Source organism: Talpa europaea (assembly GCF_964194135.1).
Source record: "Talpa europaea genome assembly, chromosome: 11".
Classification (NCBI taxonomy): domain Eukaryota; kingdom Metazoa; phylum Chordata; class Mammalia; order Eulipotyphla; family Talpidae; genus Talpa; species Talpa europaea.
The window spans coordinates 62,433,410-62,459,125 of NC_140078.1; the positions used below are offsets into that span (position 1 = coordinate 62,433,410).

A 25,716-nucleotide genomic window follows, 5' to 3' on the forward strand; every position below is an offset into this window, starting at 1 on the left:
TTACAAGAACCTGGGTGCAGGCCAGATGTGCGGGAGGGTGAGAGGATTCACCAGAGACAGAGCGGGGAACAGAACAGGCAGACTGATGAAATACACTGCTAAGGGGAGCAGTGGGCACGACAGGAGAGGTCTGCAGCACCATGTGGGACCCTCGCGGCTGGCTGGGATTGAACCGGCACTGCAGAGGCTGCAGACAGCTTCACAGCACGGTGCTCAACCACCTGCGGCACAGGGGAGGCCACATATCTTTACTTTTTGCCAAAAAAGTTAATATAGCAATAGGTGGCTAGCATTTATTAAATACTATATATATATATTATACACACACACACATATATATATATATATGCACACATACACATATATACATATGTAGTATGTGTAATAGTCCACTTTAAGCTAATAACAAATTGCTTTCAATTACATAACTTTCACTTTTCACTCTTCCACACTAAATGATATTGAAGACACAATTTACGTATTTTTTATTGTATATTCATTAAAAAAATTTTGTACTATTCTTATACTTTTTTCTTTTAACTTTTATGCTAAAATTAAAAGTAGTTTACACATCACCATTACTGTATTATAGTAGTCTATGTGTGTCTATTTATTTATCAGTGAGTTTTATAAATTGACATGCTTTTGTGTTGATGCTTAGTATCCTTTCATTTCTACTTTATGTACTCCCTTTAGGGAAGGGAGTCATTTTTCTGACTGGTTGCTGTCAAATGCTAACTAGACATTTGGTGGTGGGTGTGGTGAGATATATACAGATGTTTGGGTGACAAACTGTATACCTGAATCCTAAAGAGAGTTTTAAACTGAAGTTACCTTAATAAAAAGAAAAAAAAAAAACAACTAACTTTAGCATTTTTGGTAAGGAAGAAATAATATTAATTGTTACCCAGCTTCTCCTTGCCTGGGGATGTTTGTGCTTCTTTCTCTTTCAAAGGATAGTTCTGATGGATAACCTGTTTTGGCTTGGCACATTTTACATTTTTTTCCTTTCAGCACTTTGACTATAAAATCCACTCCCTTCTGGCCTGTAAGTTTCCTGCTGATTTATGGGATCTCCTTGTATATGACAAGTTGTTTTTTCTTCTGCTTAAAAAAGTCTCTTTGTCTTTGACTTTTGATTATAATGTATCTTTGGGTGTAGACTTTGGGTCTTTTGGGCTTCATGAATCTGAGTGTTCAATCCTTTCAGTATGTGGTTTCATGCTCATTTCTGGTCTTTCAATATGTGCCATTTTCACAGGTATGAGATGTATTTTATTTGGTTTTAATTTGCATTTCCACATGCCTGTTGGCCATCTGTATATCTTCTTTGTAAAAGTGCCTGCTTAGTTCTTTTTCCTATTTTTTTTTTTTTTGATAAAGTTGTTTTCTTTTTGTTGAGTTGTATGAATTATTTGTATATTGGGGGCATGAATCTCCTGACCCTGTGTTCTTCACCTCATCATTCCAGAGGTTCTGTTGGAGCTAGAATGAAGTATAAGAATCAGTTCTAGAAAGTTCTTGAAATGATTTTAATTGGAACTAGTGTACTCAGGAAATTTTAATGTGCTTATGACACACAGGGGATCATGTCAAAATATAGATTGCTATATTAGTTTTGGGACTATGAATTTGGGCCTGGGGATATGAATTTCTGACAACTCTTCGATGGCATAGATATTTGTGATCAGTAGATCACATTTTGAGTAGACAGTCTATTTTATTGTTTGTGGCGATATGCAGACTTTTCATTTGTCCCAAATAAATCATTTTCAGGGAGAAAGAGAGTGGAAAGTTTTCCTGATAGCCTGTAAGTTAGGATTTCACACTCTCATGACCATGGCCTATTTGGTGAATTTGTTAAACTCCTGAGTTTCTCAAGTTTGGGTCAGTGGAATATAAAGAGTTCTCACATTCCCCAAAATGGAGTTTCTATTTTGTGTTTTCCATTTGATAAAATAATATAAAAATAGTAAATACAGGTGTTTATTTTGACTCACCAACTGAGCATTTTAATAGAGTATTATGTGTGGTTTGGGCACCAAGGGATTCCTTAAAGTGTCAGTTAATTTTTAGTTTTGTGTGTGTTAAAGCAGGGTTTCTAAAGTCCTATATTCGCAAAGTATGAGAAATTCTTTAGGATCTTCCTAAAAGCTATCCTCAAAAGGAGCTCCTTGACAGTTCAGAGTGAATTTGAATTTGAATAAGCCACTTGACTTGCTAAACATACTGTAAATCTCTAAAATGAGAGGCCTGGGTATAAGTTTTCTGTTAGCTTCATTTTTTTTTTTTTTTTTGCTGAAAAATGCTAGAACTTTTTTTTGGGGGGTGCCACTGTTAGAAGCATATGATAGTTATATTAGTTGAATATTAACATTTTAAAGGAAACCAGGAAACACCTGATCTACCTGAAGTGAGCTGTTATCGTCACCTGTTGTTACTTGTTGAGAAATTTCACATTGTGGGTTCTACATGTACTTTTGTGGCCATTGAACGTTATTCCACTACATGTTAGATTTCCTACCTAGCTTTATCAAAACCATGACTTGTCAAATTCATTGAAACAAAAAATTAAAAGTAGAGCACTTTTCATTACTTCATGTCTAGTCACTAAATTTTGTTTTTTTTTTTTTTTAATGTATTTGTTTTTTGTTTTTTTTTAATAGAGGCATGTTTTTATTTATTTATTTGTTTGTTTGTTTGTTTTGTTTATACATGCACTGGGTACAGTCAGAAGCGCGGGAGGGTGAGAGAATTCACCAGAGCCAGAGCAGGGAGCAGAGCAGGCAGAAGGACCGAAGTACACTGCTGAGGGGAGCAGCGGGCGGCAGGAGAGGTCTGCGCGCCATGTGGGACCCTCCTCCGGTGGCCGGGGAGCAGCCGGGGATCGAACCGGCACCGCAGAGGCCGCGGGCAGCTTCGCAACCCAGCACTCAACCGCTGCGCCATCGGGGAGGCCCACTAGTCACTAAATTTTGAAGCCAAAGTTATAAAAATAAAATGTGATGCTACGAACTGGTAAGGACAATAGGAAATAGAAACAGGTTTAAGGAGGTAGAGCAGGAGTGCACATTGCACATAATTTCCATAGCCTGAAAAGGAGGAAAATGAAGACTCAATAAATACCTTGAATTCATGTTTGAAAGGGAAAAAATTATTACAAAGGAATACAATTAAAAAAGTAACTTACTGACTAAAATATCAGACCTCTGTTTTTAGTGATGGGCTTACTTCAGTCATTTGTAAAGCAACATATTCAGGCTTCAGTCACTCTGGAGTGAACCAAGGTGCCTTCTATTTCTGTTTTACTTAGGACCACCAATAAGACTACCGGTCTAAACTTTAAATTAAGTTCATTTTATTCTCTGGGTGCCAGAGCCATCATTTCTACATTTACCTAAAAAATAGAGTTTCCAGATTCACCTGAGAATTCAACAGAATATTTGTATGTCCAGTCTTCTGCTTGAGTAAAACAGATTCAGCAATTTTACTTGAACTTAGAATAAAATTGCTTTCTGTCATTTTCAAGTAAGAGGAAAGTACTTAATATTTATCTTGGTCTTGCAGACAGTTTCAGATCCCAGAGATCCAGGAATCATCCTATCACACAAAATTCATTCTTAAACCTTTCTCTAATTTTCTGTCTTTTATTTTTCTTTTTCTGCATTGAAATTTAAACTTGAGGAAGTATGGCTGCTAGCAGCACAAATGGACATATTTTTACCACAATTAAGGAAGAGGTAGAATTGTATTTGGGTAAGGAGAGATATAAAAATATTACCATTTTAGTTGCCTATCATGTAGGAAGAGTCAGATGTGCTTTACAGACTTTAACATCTGCTATTTTTAAATTAGGTGTCTGAGTATGTGAAGTTCAGTGAACTGCAGAAGATAAGGGAGTTGCAGAGCCAAGACTCTGTGTGTGTATTTTGATCATACCACCTCTTCACGCTTCTTCAGGATAGTTTGAATTGTGTGGAGCTATCCAAAGGGAAGAAACAGTGAAGACATTAGAGGGCAGTCAACATTTCAAATTGCTTGGAGGACAAACTTGTAAGACAAAAAAATAGAAATGCATGAGCTTGTTGGCAAGAGTGATATCTAGAAGAACAAAAATGGGGTAGGAGGTAGGGTAGCCTCAGGTAGAGGAGAAATGGGACATAATTAAGCCTAAATGTAACACTGAAAATTACCCTAGTGGCTGGATGAATACCAGAATGAATGTAATCAGCAGTCATATGGATTTAAGCTATCTCCCAAAAGGCCTCAGGAAGAAATAAAAATTTTAGAAGTTAAGAGAGGTAGAATAAATAAAAATGTTAGCTAGAATCCCTGAAAGGCAGAGAAGTAAACTGAAGTCAGAGACTGAAGAAATAATGACCACACATATAAAGAAAGCAATATAAACTGAATGCCTCCAAAATAGGGAGTAATGCCTATTTTGAGTAATGCCCCCAAAATAGGGACCTCAGTACTTAACCTTATTTGGAAATTAGATTTTTGCAGATATAGTCAATGAAGATGAGTCTACACTGGATTAAAGTGGGTTCTAAATTCGATTATTTATATCTTCAGTTGAAGAAAGTATTCACAGATACAATAGCCATGTGAAGGCCTGGGAAGACAGTAGAGTGATGTATATATAAGCTAAGGAGTTCCAAAGGTTGTTGGCAACAACCATAAGCAGGGAGAAAGCAAAGAAACATTATAGTTTAAACACTTCAGAGTGAACATGAACCTACCAACACATAAAATTCAGACTTGTATACTCCAGATCTATGAGAAAATACATTTCTGTTATATTAAGCCCCTTAATTTGTGATAATTTGTGCAGCTTTAGAAACTAGTACATAGTCTACACTTAGACCATTTAACACAACTCTAACAATTTTGAGATTAAAAACAAGAACATTCTCCTGTGTACAAAAATCTGCCATTGAACTCTTCTCCATAGCAACACTAGAATGTAATAGGATTATTACATTTAAGCTTAGGATTTTATTTCTTGTTATTTTAACTAAGGGAAGGATAAAATAAAGGTGTCATCCTGTATAAAATTTTCACCACATATGTATCCTCTCTGAAAGTAATTTTCAAGAACATAGTCTAGTGCTAAATAAATAAATAAATAAATGATCTATCCGGGAGGAAAAAATGAAGTGCAGGAAATAAGGCAAGTAGGCAATTTATTTGGTTTTATATAAATAAACTGATAATTTTAGTTTCTCAGAGTCTAATAGAGCAGATAATCAGAGGATTTGCCACTAAAAATAATTTACAATGCTGTGTAAAATATATAAATACTCTCTCAAAGGCTTAATTGAGCCTTGAAAGAAATAGGGGGATCAAAAGCCAAAGAGGAAACTATTGATTAAATTCAAGACTAACTGGTGCTGGAGCCCATTGCTGCATGGAGGGTGATGTCTGTAGAACTTTACAAGTAAGATGATAGGGGGAAAAAAAAATTGTTCACTGGAGTTAGCAGTGGCAAAACAAAAAAACAAAAAAAACACATGTAAATAATTATTTGAAATCACAATGGATTATTTTTGAACATGTCAATAATTGAACATGAGAGGAAGTGGGCTGAGATCTAAAAGAGAAACAGGGTGGTAAGAATATGCTAAGTATATAGATATTAACCCACTTTTACATATTGGTGGGGATCTTGAGCATTTGTATGAACTGTAATAATGTAAGAATAAACTAGAGCATCCTCCAGTGTGAGCAGAAATCTTTTGAAATAAAAATCTATAATTTTCATACCCACAGGAAAATACTTTTCTAGCATGTAGAAAGATAGGAAGGAGAGAAAATTAAAACAAACAAAAAATGAATTTTCATAATAAGTTCAAAGAAAAGCATCAGTGTATGGGGGTTCAGCTAACTGAGATAGATTGATAGAAAATAAAATGTAATATATAATGTTTTTTAAAAAATCTAATAAGTTACAAGTTGAAGATAAGGGGATTAAAAAGTTACACTTGTCAAACAAACCAAGAGAAAAGAGAAGAATGCATAAAAGGAGTAAAATAAGCAAGAGTGTATGAACATGTAATATAACTTTGCAATGAAGGAAACAGTAATTTGTGGCATTTGACATTCATTAAGAAATTGCAGTTAGAAATCTAATATAGTCTTTTTTAGAACTGAAGAAACAATGAGACAAAATGCAGATCTGGAGAACAATGAATTTCATCTACAGTGTATTGAACTTCTTATGCAAGAAATGCAGAATTATTTTATTTTGGAAAGCTTGTGGATTACACATGTTCCACCTTTTAATGGATCAGGAGAGAAGCCTCAAATCCTAAAAAGTCAATATTATTGAAATGTTTTTTCCTCTAACTAAAGTGCTTTTAAATCAGTCACCACTGAAAGAAAGATAGCAAAAACATCCCATATGTCTGGAAATGAGAGGACATACAACAAAATAACCCTCAGGTTAAATAGGAAATGATAACAAGAATAGCAAAATTTTAACACTAAGTGATAATAAAAGCACAGTTGGTCAAAACTGGAGAGAGATAGGTAATGAAATACTTTAAGGCAATACTTTAAAGGTATTTGTTACAGAATAAAAAATGGTAAGTTTGAGGCCCCAAAAGCTCAATGTTCAGCTCAGATAATTAGAAAAAAATGTACCATGATAAATTGGAAGGAACAAGGAAGAAGCAATAAAAGAGAAAGAGAAAAATAAATAAAAAGGTAATCAATGAAGTAAAGAAAATAAGTCAAAGAATCCAAAACCAATTTTTTAAAAGCATAATAGGCTAGATATATTTTTTGTAAGGTTGATGAAAAATATATTGATTATGAATACATATAAATAAATAAAATAAGTAATTATAGATTATATTATTTAATCTGTTAAAAAGAATATCATGAATTATTGCAAATAAAATGAAAAATGTTTTGAAAAGATTATCTGGCTAAAAAAATGTATGCTAAAAATACTTAATTGGCTACCATTAAATAAATTTAATGTTTGTCACAACTTAATTTTCTTTTTTTTTTATTATTTTTTTATTTTTTTAATTTTTTTTTTATAAATTTTATTGTTATATTCCCCATACAATTGCAGCCCCCCATTCTGACCCCAATCCCTCCCCTCCCGCCCCCGCCCCCCTAAAAGTGTCTCTGGTTCATAGTTTTTTGTTGATTTTGATTTTCACTTTCTTATAGTTATTCATTTTCCTGGTCCCTTATTTAAGTTTTCTAGATTCCTGCTATGAGTGAGACCATCCGGTATTTTTCTTTTTCTTTTTGGCTTATTTCGCTGAGCATGATCCCTTCCAGCGCCATCCATGTTGCAGCAAATTGCATGTGTTTATCTTTTTTGAATGCTGAGTAATATTCCATGGTATATATGTACCACATCTTCTTGATCCAGTCATCTATTTTTGGGCATTTGGGTTGTTTCCAAAGCTTAGCTATTGTAAACAGTGCTGCTATAAACATAGGAGTGCAGGTGTTCTTTGGAATTGATGTTTCTGTGTCCTTTGGGTAAATACCTAGGAGTGGAATTGCTGGATCATATGGAAGCTCTATGTTTAGTAGGTCCAGAAATCTCCACACAGCTTTCCACAGTGGTTGGACCAGTTTGCACTCCCACCAACAGTGCAGAAGAGTTCCTTTTTCTCCACACCCTCGCCAACATTTGTTGTTGCTAGTTTTTTTAATATGTGCCATTCTCACTGGTGTAAGATGGTATCTCATGGTAGTTTTGATTTGCATTTCCCTGATGACAAGTGATGTTGAACATTTTTTCATATGCCTTGTCACAACTTAATTTTCCATGTGATATGAAAAGAGACCCAGAAGTTTGGCAGGTGAGTGCTACTTAACTCTCATGGAACAGAATACCTTTGTTTATGAAGCATCTTATAAAACAAAGAAAAAAAAGTCAACTTATTAATTTGATTTTGAAAATAAAATCCATATTTATAAAATTATTTATCAACTTCATTTATGCCACTAAAAACATTAAATTCAAATCTAGAAGAGTATTAAGTAATATGTTGTTACTAAGTTAAATTTATCATAAAAGTGAAAAGATGGTTCAGTGTTTCAAAATTTCTGTTGATGTGATTTACCACATGAATAGCAAAGAACAAGAAACTGCCTGGTAAGGAAAAAGCATATAACAAAATTAAATTTTAAAACATTTAGTCAACACTTAGCATCCTTGATATAGAAGGTACTTTTTTTTTAAGCTTGATAAAGGCTTTCCATTAAAAATCTGTAGGAGGCATAATTCTTAATGAAAAATAAAAGCAGAATTTTAACTCATTCCTTTAACATTTGGGAATAGCACGAGGATTCCTGCTTTACTTATACTTGTCAACACATTATGAGTATCTGACCAATGCAATTAATAAAAGTACGAACAAAAATAGAATAATTAAAACAAGAGATATACTTGTCATTATTTCTAAGTAAAATAATTTATATAGAAAACCAAAAAAGAATGAGCAGAAACTATTAGCAACAATACAAGATTTCAGCTAGGTCGCCAGCTTACAAGAGCAACATAAAAATCAATAGCTTTCCTTTGTATGGAGAGTAACCACTTATAAAATATGATGATAAGATTCCATTTATAATAGTGTCATAAACTAAAAGGTGCCTAGGAATAAATGTAAGAGAGAATGCATAAAATACATAAGGTAAATTGAAATCTCTATTATAGGAGTTTTATTATGGTATTATAAAGCATAAATGCAACATTCATAAGTCTATTGATTGAACATTGTGAGGATGTCTCCTTTCACCTGTTAAAATTCAGTGTAATTCCATCAACATCTGAGCAAGTTTGCCCCCTCATCTTATGAATAAAGTTTTATTGAGGCACAGCCACATTTATTCATTTATGTATTATTTTTGGCTACCTACATGCTTCAATAACAGGTTTGAGTAGTTACATCAGAGACTGAGTGGCCTGCTGAATCTGGCCACACTTGTTCTACAGCATGTGATGTACAAGCATAATATAATAAAAATGCATTCCTGTGTATATGTAGGAACTTTGTATAATCATTCCTGCAATTATTGTTGGGGAAATTGGCTAATAATAGGAGATAAACCATTTCCATATTTCGTTTCATAAAGAGTTCCAAGTGGATCAACCACCTGACAATTAGGAATGAAAATAGAAAGCTGATTGATGGAAATTCAGGAATATGATTTTTTAACCTTATGGTAGAGAAGAATTTGTTTTATAGATTCACAGAGGGCAATTTGCAAAAACTGATAAATACATCATGAATACTTTATGTTGAATGGAAGGTATGATAGAAAAATCAACTGAGGGCGGAAATATAATTGGACAAAGATCAATATTTACAATATCCAAGGGACTCTGGAAAATCTGAAAAGGTTGGGAAGAAACTGATATAAGAAGACAAAGAATGAATTGGCTATTCATAGGAGGAGAAAACCGTATACATGCACATACACACATGTGTCACATCGAACATTGGACATAAGCAAATTCAAATTTACAGATATCTGTTTTACCTACAATAGGAAGAACTATGAAGTCAGATACTATGAAGTGCTGATGAGGATGTGGGAAAATAGAAATCTGCATGTTTTTCTTCTGGCAATGCATATTGGTACATATATTGAACAAAATCTAAGTATATATAATCTGAAACTCAATAATGGAACTTTAGCATAGATATCCGGGAAAATGTACGTAAGGATAATCACCACAGTTTTACCTGTGATAAAAGGTTGGTGACAATGGGACTCCCTGGTGGCACAGCATTTGAGCACTGGGCCACGAAGCTGCCCGAAGCCTCTGCAGCACCGGTTCCATCCACAGCCACTGGGTGTGGGTCCCACATGGCGCGCAGACCTCTCCTGCTGCCTGCTGCTCCCCTCAGCAGTGTGCTGCTTCGGTCCTTCTGCCTGCTCTGCTCCCCGCTCTGGCTCTGTGAATTCTCTCACCCTCCTGCACTTCTGACTGTACCCAGTGCTTGTATAAATAAATAAATCAATCTTTAAAAAAATTAATAGTAATAAAGAGAAATCCCATATATTTTTGACATAGTTATAAACAAACATGCAATGAAGATTCTAACTACTACATGGGCAATGGAAAATTGAAGTCTGTGGTAGGGGAAACAGAAATAAGAATGGGCATAGAAGATGAAGGGGAAGGCCTCCCTGGTGGCACAAGGGGTTAATTCTCAGCACTATGAAGCTTTGGGCAGCCACTACAGCATGAGTTCGATCCCTAGCCAGGGAGCTGACCCATATGGTGCAGCAGACCTCTCCTGTCTCACCTGCTGCTCCCCTCAGCAGTGTATTTCAGTCAATCTGCCTGTTCTGCTCCCCACTTTGTCTCTGGTGAATCCTCTCACCCCACCTCCCCTGTACCTCTGGCCTGCACCCCAGCTCTTGTATGCATAAATAAATGAAATAAATCTTTAAAAAGTTAAAAAAAGATGAAGGGGAAAATGAATAAGAAGAACAATGAGAATCAAAGGAAGAGCATTTCATAAATGCATAATAGTAGCTCACCAACTAGAACCTATGCTTAAGATAATTATGAACAATTAAGGATAATCCTTAAGCAGAAACAAACTCTAGGGACATTATTCCTTACATCATTGTTAGATTCAGGTACTCGATGTTATTTTTGGGTCTCTGTATCTTGGCTCTGTTGGTCTTAGTATTGAGTCTAACATCTGGGAGATTCTTCTAAGTGCAACCTCTTGCTATTCCAGGTTCATGTCCCACTAGTTTGGCAACTCTGCAGAAAGTAGTCCATGGCTATTCTTACCTGTCAATGGCTCATTTTTCTCCTCTGTCCACTCCTAAACCAATTATGTGACAGTAGTCTAAGGATACCTAGTTCACTGTCCCATCCCTAGAACCAGGCAGTAGGAATAGCCATTCATATGGACTACAGTGGGGGTATTACTCTTAGAAAATTCAAGGTGATATGGTCAGAACTACAAAAAGTTGATGCTGGCCAGGCAAAAAGCCACAGATAGCTGCAGGGAACTTGAATCTGCTGCTTATAGAATAATTGAAATGAATTGTTGTGTTTAGAAAAACTGGAGAAAATGAATAAAGGTTAACTCCAAATATCTGAAGCACTGACACTTGAATAATACTTGTTATATAGCCCCAAGGCATAAATCCATGACAAATAGATGGATTTGGTATGAAAAGAATAAATATAAAATTGTAGAATTTAATTGTCTTAGTACTAATGGATAGTGAATTTCCCACAATAGGTATATTCAAGCATCGGCTAGCCAGCTATTTGGCAGAGATTCCAGTAGGAAAGTATACCTGGGTTTGATCTATGGTTCTGAATCACCCGGGCAGCTTATGCTGATATTGCTGGACCCTTTTCCCTGAGTTTCTGTTCAGTAGTAGATCTGCAATAGGAGGTGAATTTGCATTTATAAGTTCCTTGTGCTGTTGATGCTGCTGGCACAGGGGACGTAACTCTGAGAACCACTGGGTTTTGATTTTTTAATATTCCTTTTGGTTTTTTATATTCTTACTAATAATTCATTTTATGACATAATTGTAAATATTCTAAAAATCAGTGTTTGTATCATCGAGATAGACCTTCCACATTTGCTGGAATGTGTTAAGTATTTGATAGTGGGGTGCTTCTTTAATAGAAGGCATTTGCATACCGCTCTGTATTTTGGGGGGTCATTGAGAACATTAGCATCAGTAAATAATTCTGCATTTATTGGTATGCTTTATAATGTAGCCAACCATTTCCCAACATTATCCTTTTCATAATCCTATTTATGTTTTCTCATGATCTATTTTCAGTGGTTTTGCGGTGGGATGGTCCCTGATTAGAAAAATAAAGTGGTTTTCCAAGGAGGCTGTGTCTTAATCATTTAGATGTAACTTTGCCTTGTATAGCCCTCACACTGACATAAAGTATTCATTGATTCTGGGTGGATTTGGTTCATCCTAGATGCCTCTACCAAATCTCACTTTAACCCACCTCAGTGGCTTTCCCCAAAAGAGAGGAAAAAAGACATTTCATATACCTTGCTTCATCCGGGCTCTTCAACAGTGACACATTGTTCCCATGTTGAACTCTTATTTTGCCTCTTCCTTCTTTTTCTCAATTTTATTCTCTTTAATTTTGGAAACATTGATATAATAGTTCTCTGGGAAATCTCATATTTTTGTAATGTAGTCAAGGCTCTTTCATCCTGTTTGTACTTTTTCTAAATTGCTTTTATATAAACAAATATATATTTGAGAAAAGCATTTAAGAATTGGAAGGTTTGTAGTCAATCTTTTAAAAAAATTCAGTTTAGCAAACATGATAAAATAGATTAGTAAAAGTACCTGACAGGTCTGGGGGATTTGGTTTAAGATTGCCTCCTAAAGTGCTGAGGGATATAAAAAGGCTGTTTTGATCTCCACTTGCAAACTTCTCTTAAAAACACTAAATCTAATCAAGTCAAGGCTGGTAGGGAGGGTAGAGTATTTAGGAACACTTAATTACTCACAGTAACTAGTGGACATTAAATGGGGAACAGCTTCATTTAAGAATTTGTAGTAATGGAATTTGCTTTTTTTTTCTTCTTGCAGTTTGTGCTCTCATTCCTTATCTGAATTTTATAAATTAAGACTATTTCTAAATTGTCTTCTTTTTCAGACTTCCACTGTGAGAAGATGTCATTCAGATTTGGTCAACATCTCATCAAGCCCTCTGTGGTATTTCTCAAAACAGAGCTGTCCTTTGCCCTTGTGAACAGGAAGCCTGTGGTACCGGGACGTATCCTTTTTTTTTCCCCACAAGAGGAAAAATAAAAACCATCTCAACCTAACAGACCAATGAATTCATGATTGGCTTCCACTATTGTCTGTCAAAAAAGGTAAGCAAGGAATCCACTTCTTCCCCTTTGGAGAAACCAGGTAAGATATTATATTTATTCTGAATCCAGGTGGTGGCACCAGTAATATGCTTGATCAATGTTGCAGAACTTCTGAAAAGAGTTGCTTAGCAACTGTGGCTTCAGAGGTGAATATTTGCTTGACCTTTTTACTATTGTATCTGTGTAAATAAATGTTCGTTTCTAAAATAGGTCCAATGAATATTGCTGGTACTTTGTTTTCAGTTACCCATTGTGAATTTTAATAGTAAGGTAGAGATTATATGGCACTTTTGTCATGTGGAAGTTAGGTATTATCTGAGTATTTGAAAGTGACTTGATTTCTTTCTTTCTTGGAGATCATCCAAGCTGTGGGTTTTAATTAACTTCATTCACATAAATATACTTACAATTCATTTTATCATGTTAGGGTCTAAAATATCATTTTATCTTGGAAAACATGTCAGCTTCTAGATCATGGTCCTGTGTGGTTGGCGGTAGAGTTGTTTTATTTCTCTCTGACCATCTGCTCTTTTTCCCTATTCGCTTCAACAGGAGCTTTATGCTATGTAGTAGGAGTAGCAGAAAGGAGTGGAAGCTCTGGAGAGTTTTGTTATGTTGTCAAAAATGACTGTGTGTTAAGAATTTTGTACTGACTCTTCAGAGTTTCTTCGCCCCCCCCCAACTTAATTTACTATGCTGAGGGTAACAAAGTATAAAATTTCCTATTTGAAAGTAATAAGAATTTTCCACATTGAGGCATAATTTTACTTTGAAATAAATTTCTCAGTAATACTACAAATCTACAAATATGCCAGTAATTTTTTTCAGAGTAAGTTACGTTATTTTTTCCAGTGGAGTTTTTCATAGTGCTTGAGAACTTCATGAATAATCTTCTTTATTGGCCATGTAACCATTGTTCATGGAAAAATACAAATAAGAAAAACACACATTAAAAAATAATTGTGAAAAAAAAAGATAATTGTGATTTTATAATACACCACCAAATTCCTTGAATGCAAATTTTAATTGAATAAATTTTATAAATTCACAAAACTAATGAACATTATAAAACTATTATATAATTTTGACAATATTTAAGTTTTTAATTTATAGCAATAAATCTAAAGTGTAAACATTCAATGTCACATATTATATTTTTCTGTTTATTGCAATAAAGTCAAAAAACTACTGCAATAATTTCAAAAGTTCCTATAAAATAGAAAAATGTAAATTGTATACCAATTTTATATAGAGTTCTAAAAGATCTTGAAGTTCTTGAAATAATTGATGCATTTTATTTTTTCATTTTGATTTGCTTTAGGTTTGTAGTTTTACTTTTCCTTTGAGGATTTTTCTTTAAGCAAAATGTCTGTGAGTTCAGGTGTCAAAAGAATATGGTTTAAATGTCATTTCTCTTTGAGTCGCAGCTTTAATTGACTTCTACCAAAGAACTGAGAGAACCTGGGGTGAATGTATAAATTTAGATGAACACACTTTAATGCCTTGGACTGAGAAAATGTGATTTCAGAGAGATGCACTGCCTTTTTAATGGTTAATGATGTAATTAAGCTTGCTTTGTAATTTTCTAACTTGTACCCTGATAGCAAAACATTTGATTGTTCCTGGCTTTCTTAACCAGCTCCGAAATTCTGATGTGTAAGACCTGGGTCCTTCATTCGAGAAAAGTTGCTTCCAGGAAAATGTCTATACTCAATAGTGAGCTATTAGTGAATACTTTGTTTCAAATGGTACTGGAATTGCCATTTTGAAATTGGGTCCTGGTAAGTTGAGTAAATGCTGAAGAAATGGGTAACATTTTATAAAAATGAACAAACCTTAATTTATTTGGAAAGTTGCAAGAATAACTTGAACATTTCTGAGGAGGGGACTAGTGAAAACTGGAATATTTTTATGACCTGTATATTTCTGTCAGGCTGTTTCATAGCTACAGTACTTAAAGTGGAATCAGGGGCAGTAGATAATGTATTCGGACAATTCTTTTATGTGATAATTTTGTAATGTTTTATTTTACTTTGCCTTTGTAAATTCTGTTAGGTTACAAATGTGAGAAGAATCTTAATATGTTACTCATTTGCTTGCAGAAAACATTAATCTTTTGTTCTGTGATTTGGGAATTGAAGCTGTGGATAGTTCTTCCCATTAACATTTCACAAAATAAATGGTGAGATGTCTGCAGTGGGCTTTCATCTTCCCCCAGTGTTATATTCTGCCTGCCTTAGTCCAACCCTTTGGTGAAGTTCATCTAATTTTTTTCACCCTCTCTGTGTCTAGATTTCTCTAATCCAGCCTACACTTCATTCTAAATCACAGCTCTGGTTGAAACAGTCTCTTGTTTCTGTGCTAATAAATCACAAATCTTCCCCTGCCACCCCCATCCCCCCACCCCTGCCACCCCAGTTCCTGTCTAAATCCAAACTCTGTGCATAATTTAAGGAGGTTTTCATTATTTTGACTCAACCTCCCCCATTCCCAAATCTTTCCTAAACAGGCCTTGTATTTCCCTTTATCATTCTTTACTTTGAGATCCTTCCGGCCTTTATTTTTCTTTTCGACTAAAGTGTTTTGATACCTGTCCTGTATCAAGAGGACAGTCCATCCTTTTTGTAACACTTAATTCTTTATTCATGTGTTGATTCATTCAACGATTTATACTGAGTGCCAATTCTGTTCCAGGCACCTTGCCAAGCTTATCCTAGCCTGCCTCCTATCAGAACTCTCTGCATTCCTGGTTGTCTTGGTGCTGAGTCATTACTTTCTGGGAAATGGTACAGAACATGTTCTTACACACCTTTTTTTTGGTTCCCTCAGCCTCCCAAAGTATTATGTTGACTGAACTTAAAGTGAAACTGTAAATGCCAGGAGCATATGAATTGTTTCAATTAATGGAATGGAGCAATTGGGGTCTGTTGAAATCCTGCCTTTCAGTATCCTCATGCAGAAAGCCAAGTTTTATCACCATTTTATTCCAGATTTTCAGTATCATATCCAGGCTATATTTTCCCAACTTTCATGCTTTGTCATTTATAACTCAGTTTACATTTATGTGTTATGAGTTTTCTGAGTGAAAACTAAAAGTAGTAAATGAATTAATGAGATGGGAAAAGATTCTTTAGTACTCTTATTTTTTTCTTTAGCACATTTATTTGCGAATGGACAAGTCTGGAATTTAAGGAAAGTATATTGGCATTTTTAGGTGAAATAGAAAATTATGGTTTGTATATTTTGTTTCTTTTTAAAAAGAACATTCAGGTGGCCTTTGTGGAATGTGCCATTCAGGAGAATCTTGTAAATGTCATCTTTGAACTTGTTTCCTCTCTAACATTTGCTCCCTTCAACACTCAACTACTTTTTTCTTACTTTGCTCACCGACCTCCTTATAGCTTTCATGGAGGAAAGGAACTGTCAGATCAGGGGCTGAAGATATGCTTTTGAAGAAACACTACTTGTTTCATCTGAGAGAGCCACTTCAGTCCCTCCTTATCCTTCCTAAAGCAAGTAGTTCTCTGTTCATTGCAAACAGGGTTTAAAGTCAATTGAATAAGCTTTGGCCTCTGTGGTGTGACACTCTAGAAAAATATGTCAGATTGTCTTTAATCCATTAATTTCTTATTATTGGAAAATGATTTCCAAAGAGTCTTGGTGAACAGACGAAGCATTTTAGTGATTACATCTTCAGTATTCTACAGTGAACGTTTTATCCTTGTACGTCTGTGAAGCCCAGTCATTGTTCATGGCTTAAATAAGTTTGAACCAATATGGTTAATACTTTCCCCAACCCCAGCCCCTTGCATTGTACTCTAACTCAAGTGCTGAGTTGAGCATGAAAAATGAATTTGAACATTAGTGGACTCCATTTGGGAACTGGGGCTTTGATTGTAAATAAAATTATTCACTTGTTATGTCCTGTTGTCAGCAGACAGTGTATTGATCTTTGGGTTGCTATTCAGAATGACATACAGGAGCTCTAACACAAAGGGGACATGGTAACATTTATGGATGAGTTGGATGCAATGTGTAATGATAGAGACAAACCTGTTTGCTGGACATACTATCTTATACAAATCATTTGTCAACAGTTTATAAACAGCAGATTTTTTTCAAACAGGAGCATTGCAAACAGAAAGTTATCAGGAAGAAATAATAATATGATGATGATGCATTGACAACAACTTTATAAAGTATATTTGTGAAGAATTAGACTAGGTAACTTAAGGTCATTTATGCTGACAGAAACAAAAGTTTGGTACAATGGAAAGTGTGCTTTAAGATTCAACTTCAATAGATTTAAAGATTAAAAAAATGCCATTGAATATAAAAACTTACCTTACCCCAGATTGTAAGGGATATGTTCCTATATGGCTTTTATTATTGATATGTTTCTTTTATCTCAAGTTTTTCAAAGACCTTCATAAATGGATGCTAAACTTTATCAAACACTTTCTTAGCATTCATTGATATGATCATGTGTTTTTTCTTTTTGTTGATGTGGTGAGTTATGTTAGTTGATTTTTGGATAAGTTTTCTCTATTTTTAGACCATTGCCAAATTACGTACTCCTGAAATGAATGAAAATGTAATAAAAATAGCTTCATTACTTATCAGGGCTTTTTACAGAATAGATGCTATAGATAACAGTGCCCTTTTAGTCTTTCCATAGCAATCAGAAATATTTGTCATTTCCTGTATAGGTTGTAATCTTGTGAATTTCTTTAGTTCAGGAAGCTGGAGTTATTAGTGATTTGATGATCTTTCATTTCTCAAGAGTTTCTTTTTAAGCCTTCCTGTGTGAATAAAATGAGCAAAAGCACTATTTTAAATCTTTATTATTGAAGATAGATTTTTGTTCTTAAAATTCCCCAAAGCATATTTGTGTTTTTTTTTTTTTCACCCTACACTTGCCTGTTTTATATTAGCCAGCTTAAAAAAAACACTTGGAAAGATGTTCAAAGTCAATTGTGCTGTCCTTATTCCTGAGTTGTTATGTGGCAAGTAGATTTTCTTATTTGGTAGACTACTGTGTTTAAAAGTTCTGCACGTGGCAGTGATTATTTAGTTAGAACTTGTTTTCCCTTTGTCTATGGAGATGTTTCCATACAAATGGCATTTGCCTTTGGGTTATTAGAATGCTTTGCTACCTACTAGAAATCAGGTTACAATAGCTCTGGTCAGTTATAACAAAATAAGTTCTTGGGTGTTTTTATGTCATTCTCTAAGTTGACCAACATTTTTTCCTCAATGCGTAGAAATTGCAACAGAGAATTCTGCCAACTCCCTTTCCAGGACAAACCTGTGTGACCATTTTCCATCTTGAATTGTCATCTAAAAATTGCTTCACAGAGAGAAAACAATTTTATCTTAGATGCCAGCTTTTCAGTTCATAGTGAGTTCCTAGGATTGAGGAGGATTCTGAGAATGCATGCAAGATCACCTGACAATAACTGTCATAAATAGCATGGAAGAAAGAGGAGTCTGCCTCACCAGACTCTTGCTCTACCAAACTAATTTTTTGTCATTGGTATCAAAACTGGCATCTTTATTTTAATTATAGACAGAATGAGGAATTGTTGGCACCTGACACTGAAGGAATTAATAGATGCTTTGTATGTGTCAAGGCACACTTAAAATTGGATGGAGAAAATCTAAGTATGTTCTCCACTTTGATGTGGCCTCTTCATATAAAGATGACTTACCTATGAAATAGTGTGACTGAAGTACATACTTTTTTGTAGACCTCTAGACCTCATCCAGGCTACTCTGGCTGCCACTCTCTCTTCCTGGCTACTCACTGCCTGCTCACTGGTGAGGATGCTCATGTAGTGGCCTTGTGGTTCATTTGATCCCTGTGTTTAATTATTTTGTTTTAACAGATTTGCCTTGACCTTTACATCTTTTCCATAATATAATTTACCTTCTAGTTTCAGGTCCTGCTGTGAATGGAATGAAATGGTCTAGTTGACCATGGTTATGCTTTAGAAGAAAAAAATCCAGCTGGTTTTTTATGGGGGTTGTAGAAGATTCCTGCCTTCTGTCAGAATTGCACAATGGCCAGAGGATTGCTTTCACAACCCGAAAGGAATAGCTTTACAATCTGCTTGTCTACGGGATATAAATCTGATGTGTGTGTGGGAAAGAATGGCATTAGGATTACATTCTTTCCATCTCTAACAAATAGTAGAATGATAATATGTATTAAAATAACACTTGGAATATTTGTCACATTAATTGCAAAAATGAATATCCTGTAACATGGAAGGTCATTCACCATTTCTATTTAATTCTAAGTGAAACTTTCCTTAGATAATTTTCAACCATCATGGCTAACAATTACCGAACTCTGTTCATTATATTCTGGGTGTATTTTTGACCTGCTTTCCATGCAAGTCATCAGATTATAAGGAACAGGAAAAGGCTGGTCATTGTGTTGCCAGCCTTGCACTTGTAACAGAACATAATTAGAAGTAATGAATGGAATAATGCATCATTATTCATAAGAAATGTCATGTAATTAGCTCAAATAATGCAAAATATATTCTAATTTCCAATTGGAATGAAAATAGATTTGTCAGAACATCAGTAGGCAGTTAGTGTTTATCCTATATTTTCATACACATATCAAAACTGTTAAATTCAATTGAATGAATATACATGGATTTTCTACAACACAATAAGTGAAGATGGGTTTCTTTTGCTAATAGAGCCTGTGTGCTTTCCTTATTTATTATATATGCATAATATGTCTGTATGCTCAATTCTTATACTTAGCATAATTAATTTATATTTATTGCAAATTAATTGTCTAATTTATTTACTTAGCTCCTATTTTCTTTCTCAAACTAATTGAATGAAAAAATAGCTATAAATTTGCAAATACTTTCGGGCACAAATCCTAAATTGGCCTTGTCCTAAGAACTCTTTATAATACTAGATATCTGAACTAGTTTTATAACCTAAATTAATTTCCTGGGATTTCCACTGCAGGCTTTAAATATACTTCAGGAGTCTTGGTTTGGCTTAGATGTATCCACATTTGGTGGTTAGGATGTGCATAGATAGGTCTTAGGCAGGGGAGTTATTTTTATATGTGGCAATTGGTATGATGCTTGGGCTGACCAGTGCCAAGCAGGAGTAGTTCCTAGAAGTTCTTTGCTATGCCAGGCATCAAACTGTTAATTTCTGCTTTGTGGGGAGATCTGGATAGTCCCAAATGAGGAGGTAGAGGGAAGTAAACAGCACTCAGATGGCAATAAATAAAGAAATATTTCAATATTTTTTAAAAAAAACAGCAGTGGATCTGCAAATAGACATGATATCAGTAATAGCTCTGGTTTTAGGAAGGATGACTTACAGGAGGAAGCTGTCATTAGATCCTTGAGCTCAAACCTGATATTTGTTCATCAACACTGTTGAATCTAGTGGAGTGGTAGATTTCACAATTAATTAAAAACAACAGAATTCTATCTTTTTTTTTTCTTCAAATGACCATTCTCCTCATAGTGAACTGCCTAATACCAAATGAGGGAAAATCCTCACTGTAGCAGGAGGAGGCAATATTCTCTCTGTCTGTCTGTCCTTTGTGTGTGTGTGTGTGTGTGTGTTTGTGTGTATGTATTTGTGTGTGTTGGGGAACAGAGGGTAGGAAGTATATGTATACATATACAACTTTTTAATATATGTTAAAATATTTAAATAAATTAATTAAATTAAAATAAAATTTTTAGTCATCCTCACTTTAAAAAGATTTAAAAAATATTTTTTCCTACCACCATCCCTTATATCCCCTTTACCCTTCTCTTTCCCTTTCCTTCTTAATCTCAGAAACCTCACTTTGTTAACTAATGTCTGCTAATTTTTTATAAGTGTTTAACTTTGTTGATTTGTCCCCTATGCAAATATCTAATATTTATTTTTGTCATTTTTGATACATGCTTCCTTTGAACTCCATTTTTGCTGTAAATGGAAGCATTTAGCTTTTTTTTGTGGTTGAATAGTATTCCACAGTGTGGACATACCTTATCTACTTGATCCAATCTTTTATTAATGGCTGATAGGCTGTTTCCAAGTCATACGTGTTATAAACAATGTGAGATAAACATTGTAGTACACGGTTTTTCAAATTGGTGGCTTCATGTTCTTTGGATAGGTGCCCAAAAGTGGAATTGCCGGTCATGTAGTATTTTTAGTTTTATTTTTTTATGGTAAATGCAGTCATTGGTTTCCACAAGTTCTCTATAAGTCATCAATTTCTACAATTTACATTTCTACCAACACTGTAATGGGGTTCCTCTTTCTCTACATCCTCACCAGTCAGCACTTGTTGGGAGACTTTTTAGTATGTGCAAATGTCATGGGTGTGAGATAATATTTCATTGTGGTTTTAACCTACATTTCTTTCATTGGAAACAATAAGCATTCATTTTTTTCATGTATTTATTAGCCTTCTGGATGTAATCTTTGGTGATTGTTCAGTCTGTAACCCATTTTTAAATTGGATTGTTTTTCTATTGTTGAATGGTATTGTAGGGTTTTTTAATATTTTATTTTATATAATTCTTACATCATTTTTCATTTTTGCACAATGTATGCATTTTCATTTTGGTTATATTCCCCATACAATTGCACGCCCCCCTTATTTTGACCCTAATCCTTCCTCTCCCCGGTATTGTAGGTTTTTTAACTTACATTGTTACATATTATCTGTTGTTGAATTATGGTTTTTACAAAACCCTTTGTCAGTTATTTAATGTGTATTTTTTTCTCCCATTCAGTAGAATGTCTTTTAATCTACTTATATCATGGTAATCCCAATGACTAATTTTTTTGCTTTTGTTTCCCTTGCCCTAGGGGTTGAGTCTCTGAAACGTCTTTTTTATTGATGTCATCAAATATATCACCAATGTTTCCATCTATATATTTTACTGTTGCAAGTTTTATATCAAAATCTTTAATCCACTTGGAATTTATTTTCATACATGGTGTTAAGAGAGTGAGCCAACATTTCTTTTTTTTTTACAAGTTTTCTTAGCACTAATTGTTAGAGAAACTCTCCTTTTCCCATTGTATTGTCTTGGCTTCTGTATTATAAAATATTGATAAAGATTTATTTCTGAGTTTTTGATTCTATGCCATCCATTCATGTGTCTATTTTTTTATGACAACACCATATTTTTACTGCTTTATATTGAATATATTTGTTTTGATTTATATAGAATATATGTATATTGTATATTGCTTAACATCGACCTATCATTTTGATTATATCGATTCTCCCCATCCATCAGCATGGGATCTTTCCACGTTCTTATGTTTCTATTGTACAGTATCCATTTCTTTTTAATTCAACCAGCATTACTGTAACTGTTCCCTTGAATTAATTTTCAGGCATGTTCTGTAGTTCTTATTTTCTCAAAGTGATTTTGCTCCAGCATTTGGGATATGATCTCTTGACTTCATTTTCAGCATTTTACAGATTTTAATAGGGGTAAACTTTCATATTGCTGCCTTTGCCCATGTTCAGGTAGTAGAACTGGTATTAGCAATGGTTAATTGATCAAAAGGAATGGAGGCAGTAGGGCACCTATGGGTCACCTTCAATAAGCATCAAGATGCAAGCTTCCTAATGTGGTTGGACACCAGTGTTGTGTTATGAGGATGCACAGTGATTCCCTTCTCTAGACCTACATCTCAACCTAAGTGTCTTGTGTAGTCTTGTAACCACCTTGACCCCTAGGCTATATTTGAGCACTAGATGAAGCACTGGATACTGATGATAGTTGAGATAGGGTCATTGGCTGGAACTTGTACCCTTTGCTTTTACAATAAAGAGCTTTACCATGAGTGCTTATTCCTGATGTTAAGATTCAAGTACTTAAACCCTGTTTGGTGAAAGCATCTACTTGTCTTGGCTTTCAGCCTTGAGCAGGAGGATGAGATGATAGTTGTTTTAAATAACACAACCTTAGGCTTCTTCTATTAGGAGACAAGATGATATCTGATTCTCCTTACCTAGGCTCTAGCAGATCTATATAAGAAGCCACAGGCTCAAATGAATAATCATCACTCTACACCCCCCCACTTCTGCAGTTTTCCTATAATGCACAATCTGTTCTGGAAGCCAGTTTCATTCCCCCACCTCCCCACTTATATATGTTTTTGTTGGCAATATTCCCCTAAATTGTACTGCTTCATTATCACTACAAACACAATTCAATTAATTTATTTTCTACCCTCTTCCACTGGACCATTGTTCTTGGTATGTGCCATAGTTGTCTTTTTATCTTCCAGTGGTTATTGACTTTGTTCTGCTGCAATTTAATTATGAATATATGGAGAGGATGAGCCTGCTATCTCCACTCTGCTGTCAGTTCCACCCAGAACTCTTGATTCTCCTTCCACTCTTCCTTCTACAACCTCTGGTTGCATTCCTGTGTGCAGTAATCCTTTATGCATCATTGTTTTAGGTGTTCAGAGGCGTTACACTCTTTAGAGTCTTTGACTTTCCCCATTACTTTTTTCTTTTACATTTTTTTCATTGACACTTCAGTGACTCTGTTTTTTTCTTTGTTGTAATCATCATTATTATTTAAGAATGGGCTAACCTTGCTGACTGCTAAAAGTCTGTAAAGTTTAAGCCTGCCTCTCTGGTGCTGTGAACTTGGGTTCAGATAGAATAGCTTGGCTGGCAGTATAATTTGTTCCAAGGTAAAATGAATCCAGGAGGAGTGAAATTCTCCTGCTTTCTAATTTTTCTCTTTTCTAATAGGTTTTGAAATAGCTACCAAAAGATCTTTTCATTTTCAAAACTTATTTACAGTTAAAGAGATATGTTGAAACTAAGAACTGTTAAGTGCCAATGCTTTAATAGTACACCATCTTCCACTAATCATAACTTATTAAACCACTCACTCCCTTATTTAACCAAAAGTTGTTAAAGATATATTGAACCACTGCAGAAATTACAATAAAATATTAGAGTGTTTCATATGCAGTCATCTAGTATTTTCTATTCAAATGACCCTGAGAAGCTTTTTTCTTTTTTTTTTTTTTCTTGGAGCCACACTATAATAATTTAATTGAAATTCACCAGTGATACAGATGTTCAGTAGGACTTCTCATGTTGTCTTGGAATATTACCAAACACGATGGGTACCCTTTACAAAGAAGAAGCAGAAACATACCCACCATGTTGAACCACACTCCCATGATCCAAACTATGCAAGGGGAGACTGGATGAAGGGAGAGAGTGAGAATTTATTTCATCTCTTTTTCTGGAGTGATTATTCCTACTGCTCCTGTAAATCTCATGTGAAAGGTATCTCAAAGTGGGATGATTTCAACAAAAGGATACTGATGTCTGCTCCCTGACTTGATGCTGTCTGAGCTATGGAACCTGCAGATAATACCAGCTTGTGAAGAGAATTTCACAATTTGCTCTTTGGAGTTTAGGATTTTACACGATACAGATAAGCACTTGCTACTTACTTTCATATTTCTGAATGCAGGGCAAGATGGGTTGGGGAAGTTTGTTGGACTGGTCTATAGTGGCAGAGCAAGATGGGACTGAGGGCTAATGTTATGGCGATATGATGGTAAAACTTTTCTACCCCATACCTATTTTCTGTAGTCCTTGGAGGAATACACAAGCACCTCAGCAGGTCCTTTGGTTCCTAAAAGGGATCGTGAATGGCACACTGTACGGCAGGTACTGTAAGGATGCTCAGGTACACATTAATTGCATCCCGGCGCTGTCTTATCCAGAAAGGGGACAGGATAAGGGGTATTATTTATAATAGAGATATGATTGTCCTTTTGGGAATGAGTCTTCAGAAGCAAATATAGTGAAGGTGAAGTTTAAATACTTTTCTAGAACAAAATATGCCCATCTATTATGAACTATACAGAGAGAATTGTATTTGCAGAGACTATTCTCAGATAGAACTGAAGCTGGACACCTGCTGACAGATGGCCAGTTACCTAAGACTGCTATGTCTTTAACACTGGTGTAGCTCAGTCTCAAGATGGTAGAGATTTTCAAGTGGTCAAGATTGCTTCTTAGGCCTGTGCTAAATAGGGTATGAAATTTTAATCTAAAGACTAGACTGTTGAACTGGAGATGTTGAGGGATGTTGTTAAGGTACCAAAGAGGAATATAACATAGCATGAGTAGAAGAATGATAGCAAAAAATACAACCGTAGCATGTCTTTGCTGCCACTGAGTTGAGATTCTTCAATCACTGCTTGTATAAGTAAAGTGATGACATAAACCCTAAGGAAAAAGTGTTTGCCACTCAAGACCATGTTAATGTGATTTGTGATTTGTTGATTGTTTTAATTCTTAGGAACAGAAACTTCAATATAGTAGGTGATTTGTAAATATTTATGGGATAAACTTAATTTTGCTTCAAAAGGCCTATTAGGTAAAGGGACATTTATTTATTCATTCAACAAATATTTACTGAAAGCCAACTATATGACTGTTCTTCTCATTTCCTTTCCCAATTCATATCTAAATTTGACACTTTCAAACCAAAGAAGTACAATTTAAGGATTGAATATCACTGGATTTTTGTTTCTTGCGTGCCAGCAGCCAGTGATCATATTAAACATCCCGAATGCATGTCACTTCTGTTTATATCCTATAATGGAATCCTTTATCCTCAAACTAATGCCAAGTTTACCTATAATGTTCCTGCATGAAATCCTCTATCTGTCTCCTGCCACCGATCATTATTTTGTCTGATTGTATCCATCACTCCTGTAATGGTTTCACTGTTACTCCCCAAAAGGTATATCTATGTCTTAATCCGTGGAACCCATGAGT

At 34.9% G+C, this 25,716-nt stretch overlaps 1 protein-coding gene across 2 annotated transcripts in view; it reads left to right on the forward strand.

Moving 5' to 3' along the window:
- Nucleotides 1-12,663: 12,663 nt before the first annotated feature.
- FHIT (fragile histidine triad diadenosine triphosphatase) overlaps nt 12,664-25,716 on the forward strand; it is a gene marked incomplete at both ends in the record, with an annotated part of 715,021 nt that continues 701,968 nt past the window's right edge. Inside the window, one exon of one of the 2 annotated variants that reach the window (XM_084247901.1) lies at nt 12,664-12,778. In XM_084247901.1, the coding sequence (XP_084104027.1) occupies nt 12,676-12,778 (103 nt within the window). The remainder of the gene's footprint in view (nt 12,779-25,716) is intronic. The other variant, XM_084247900.1, reaches the window with a different exon arrangement.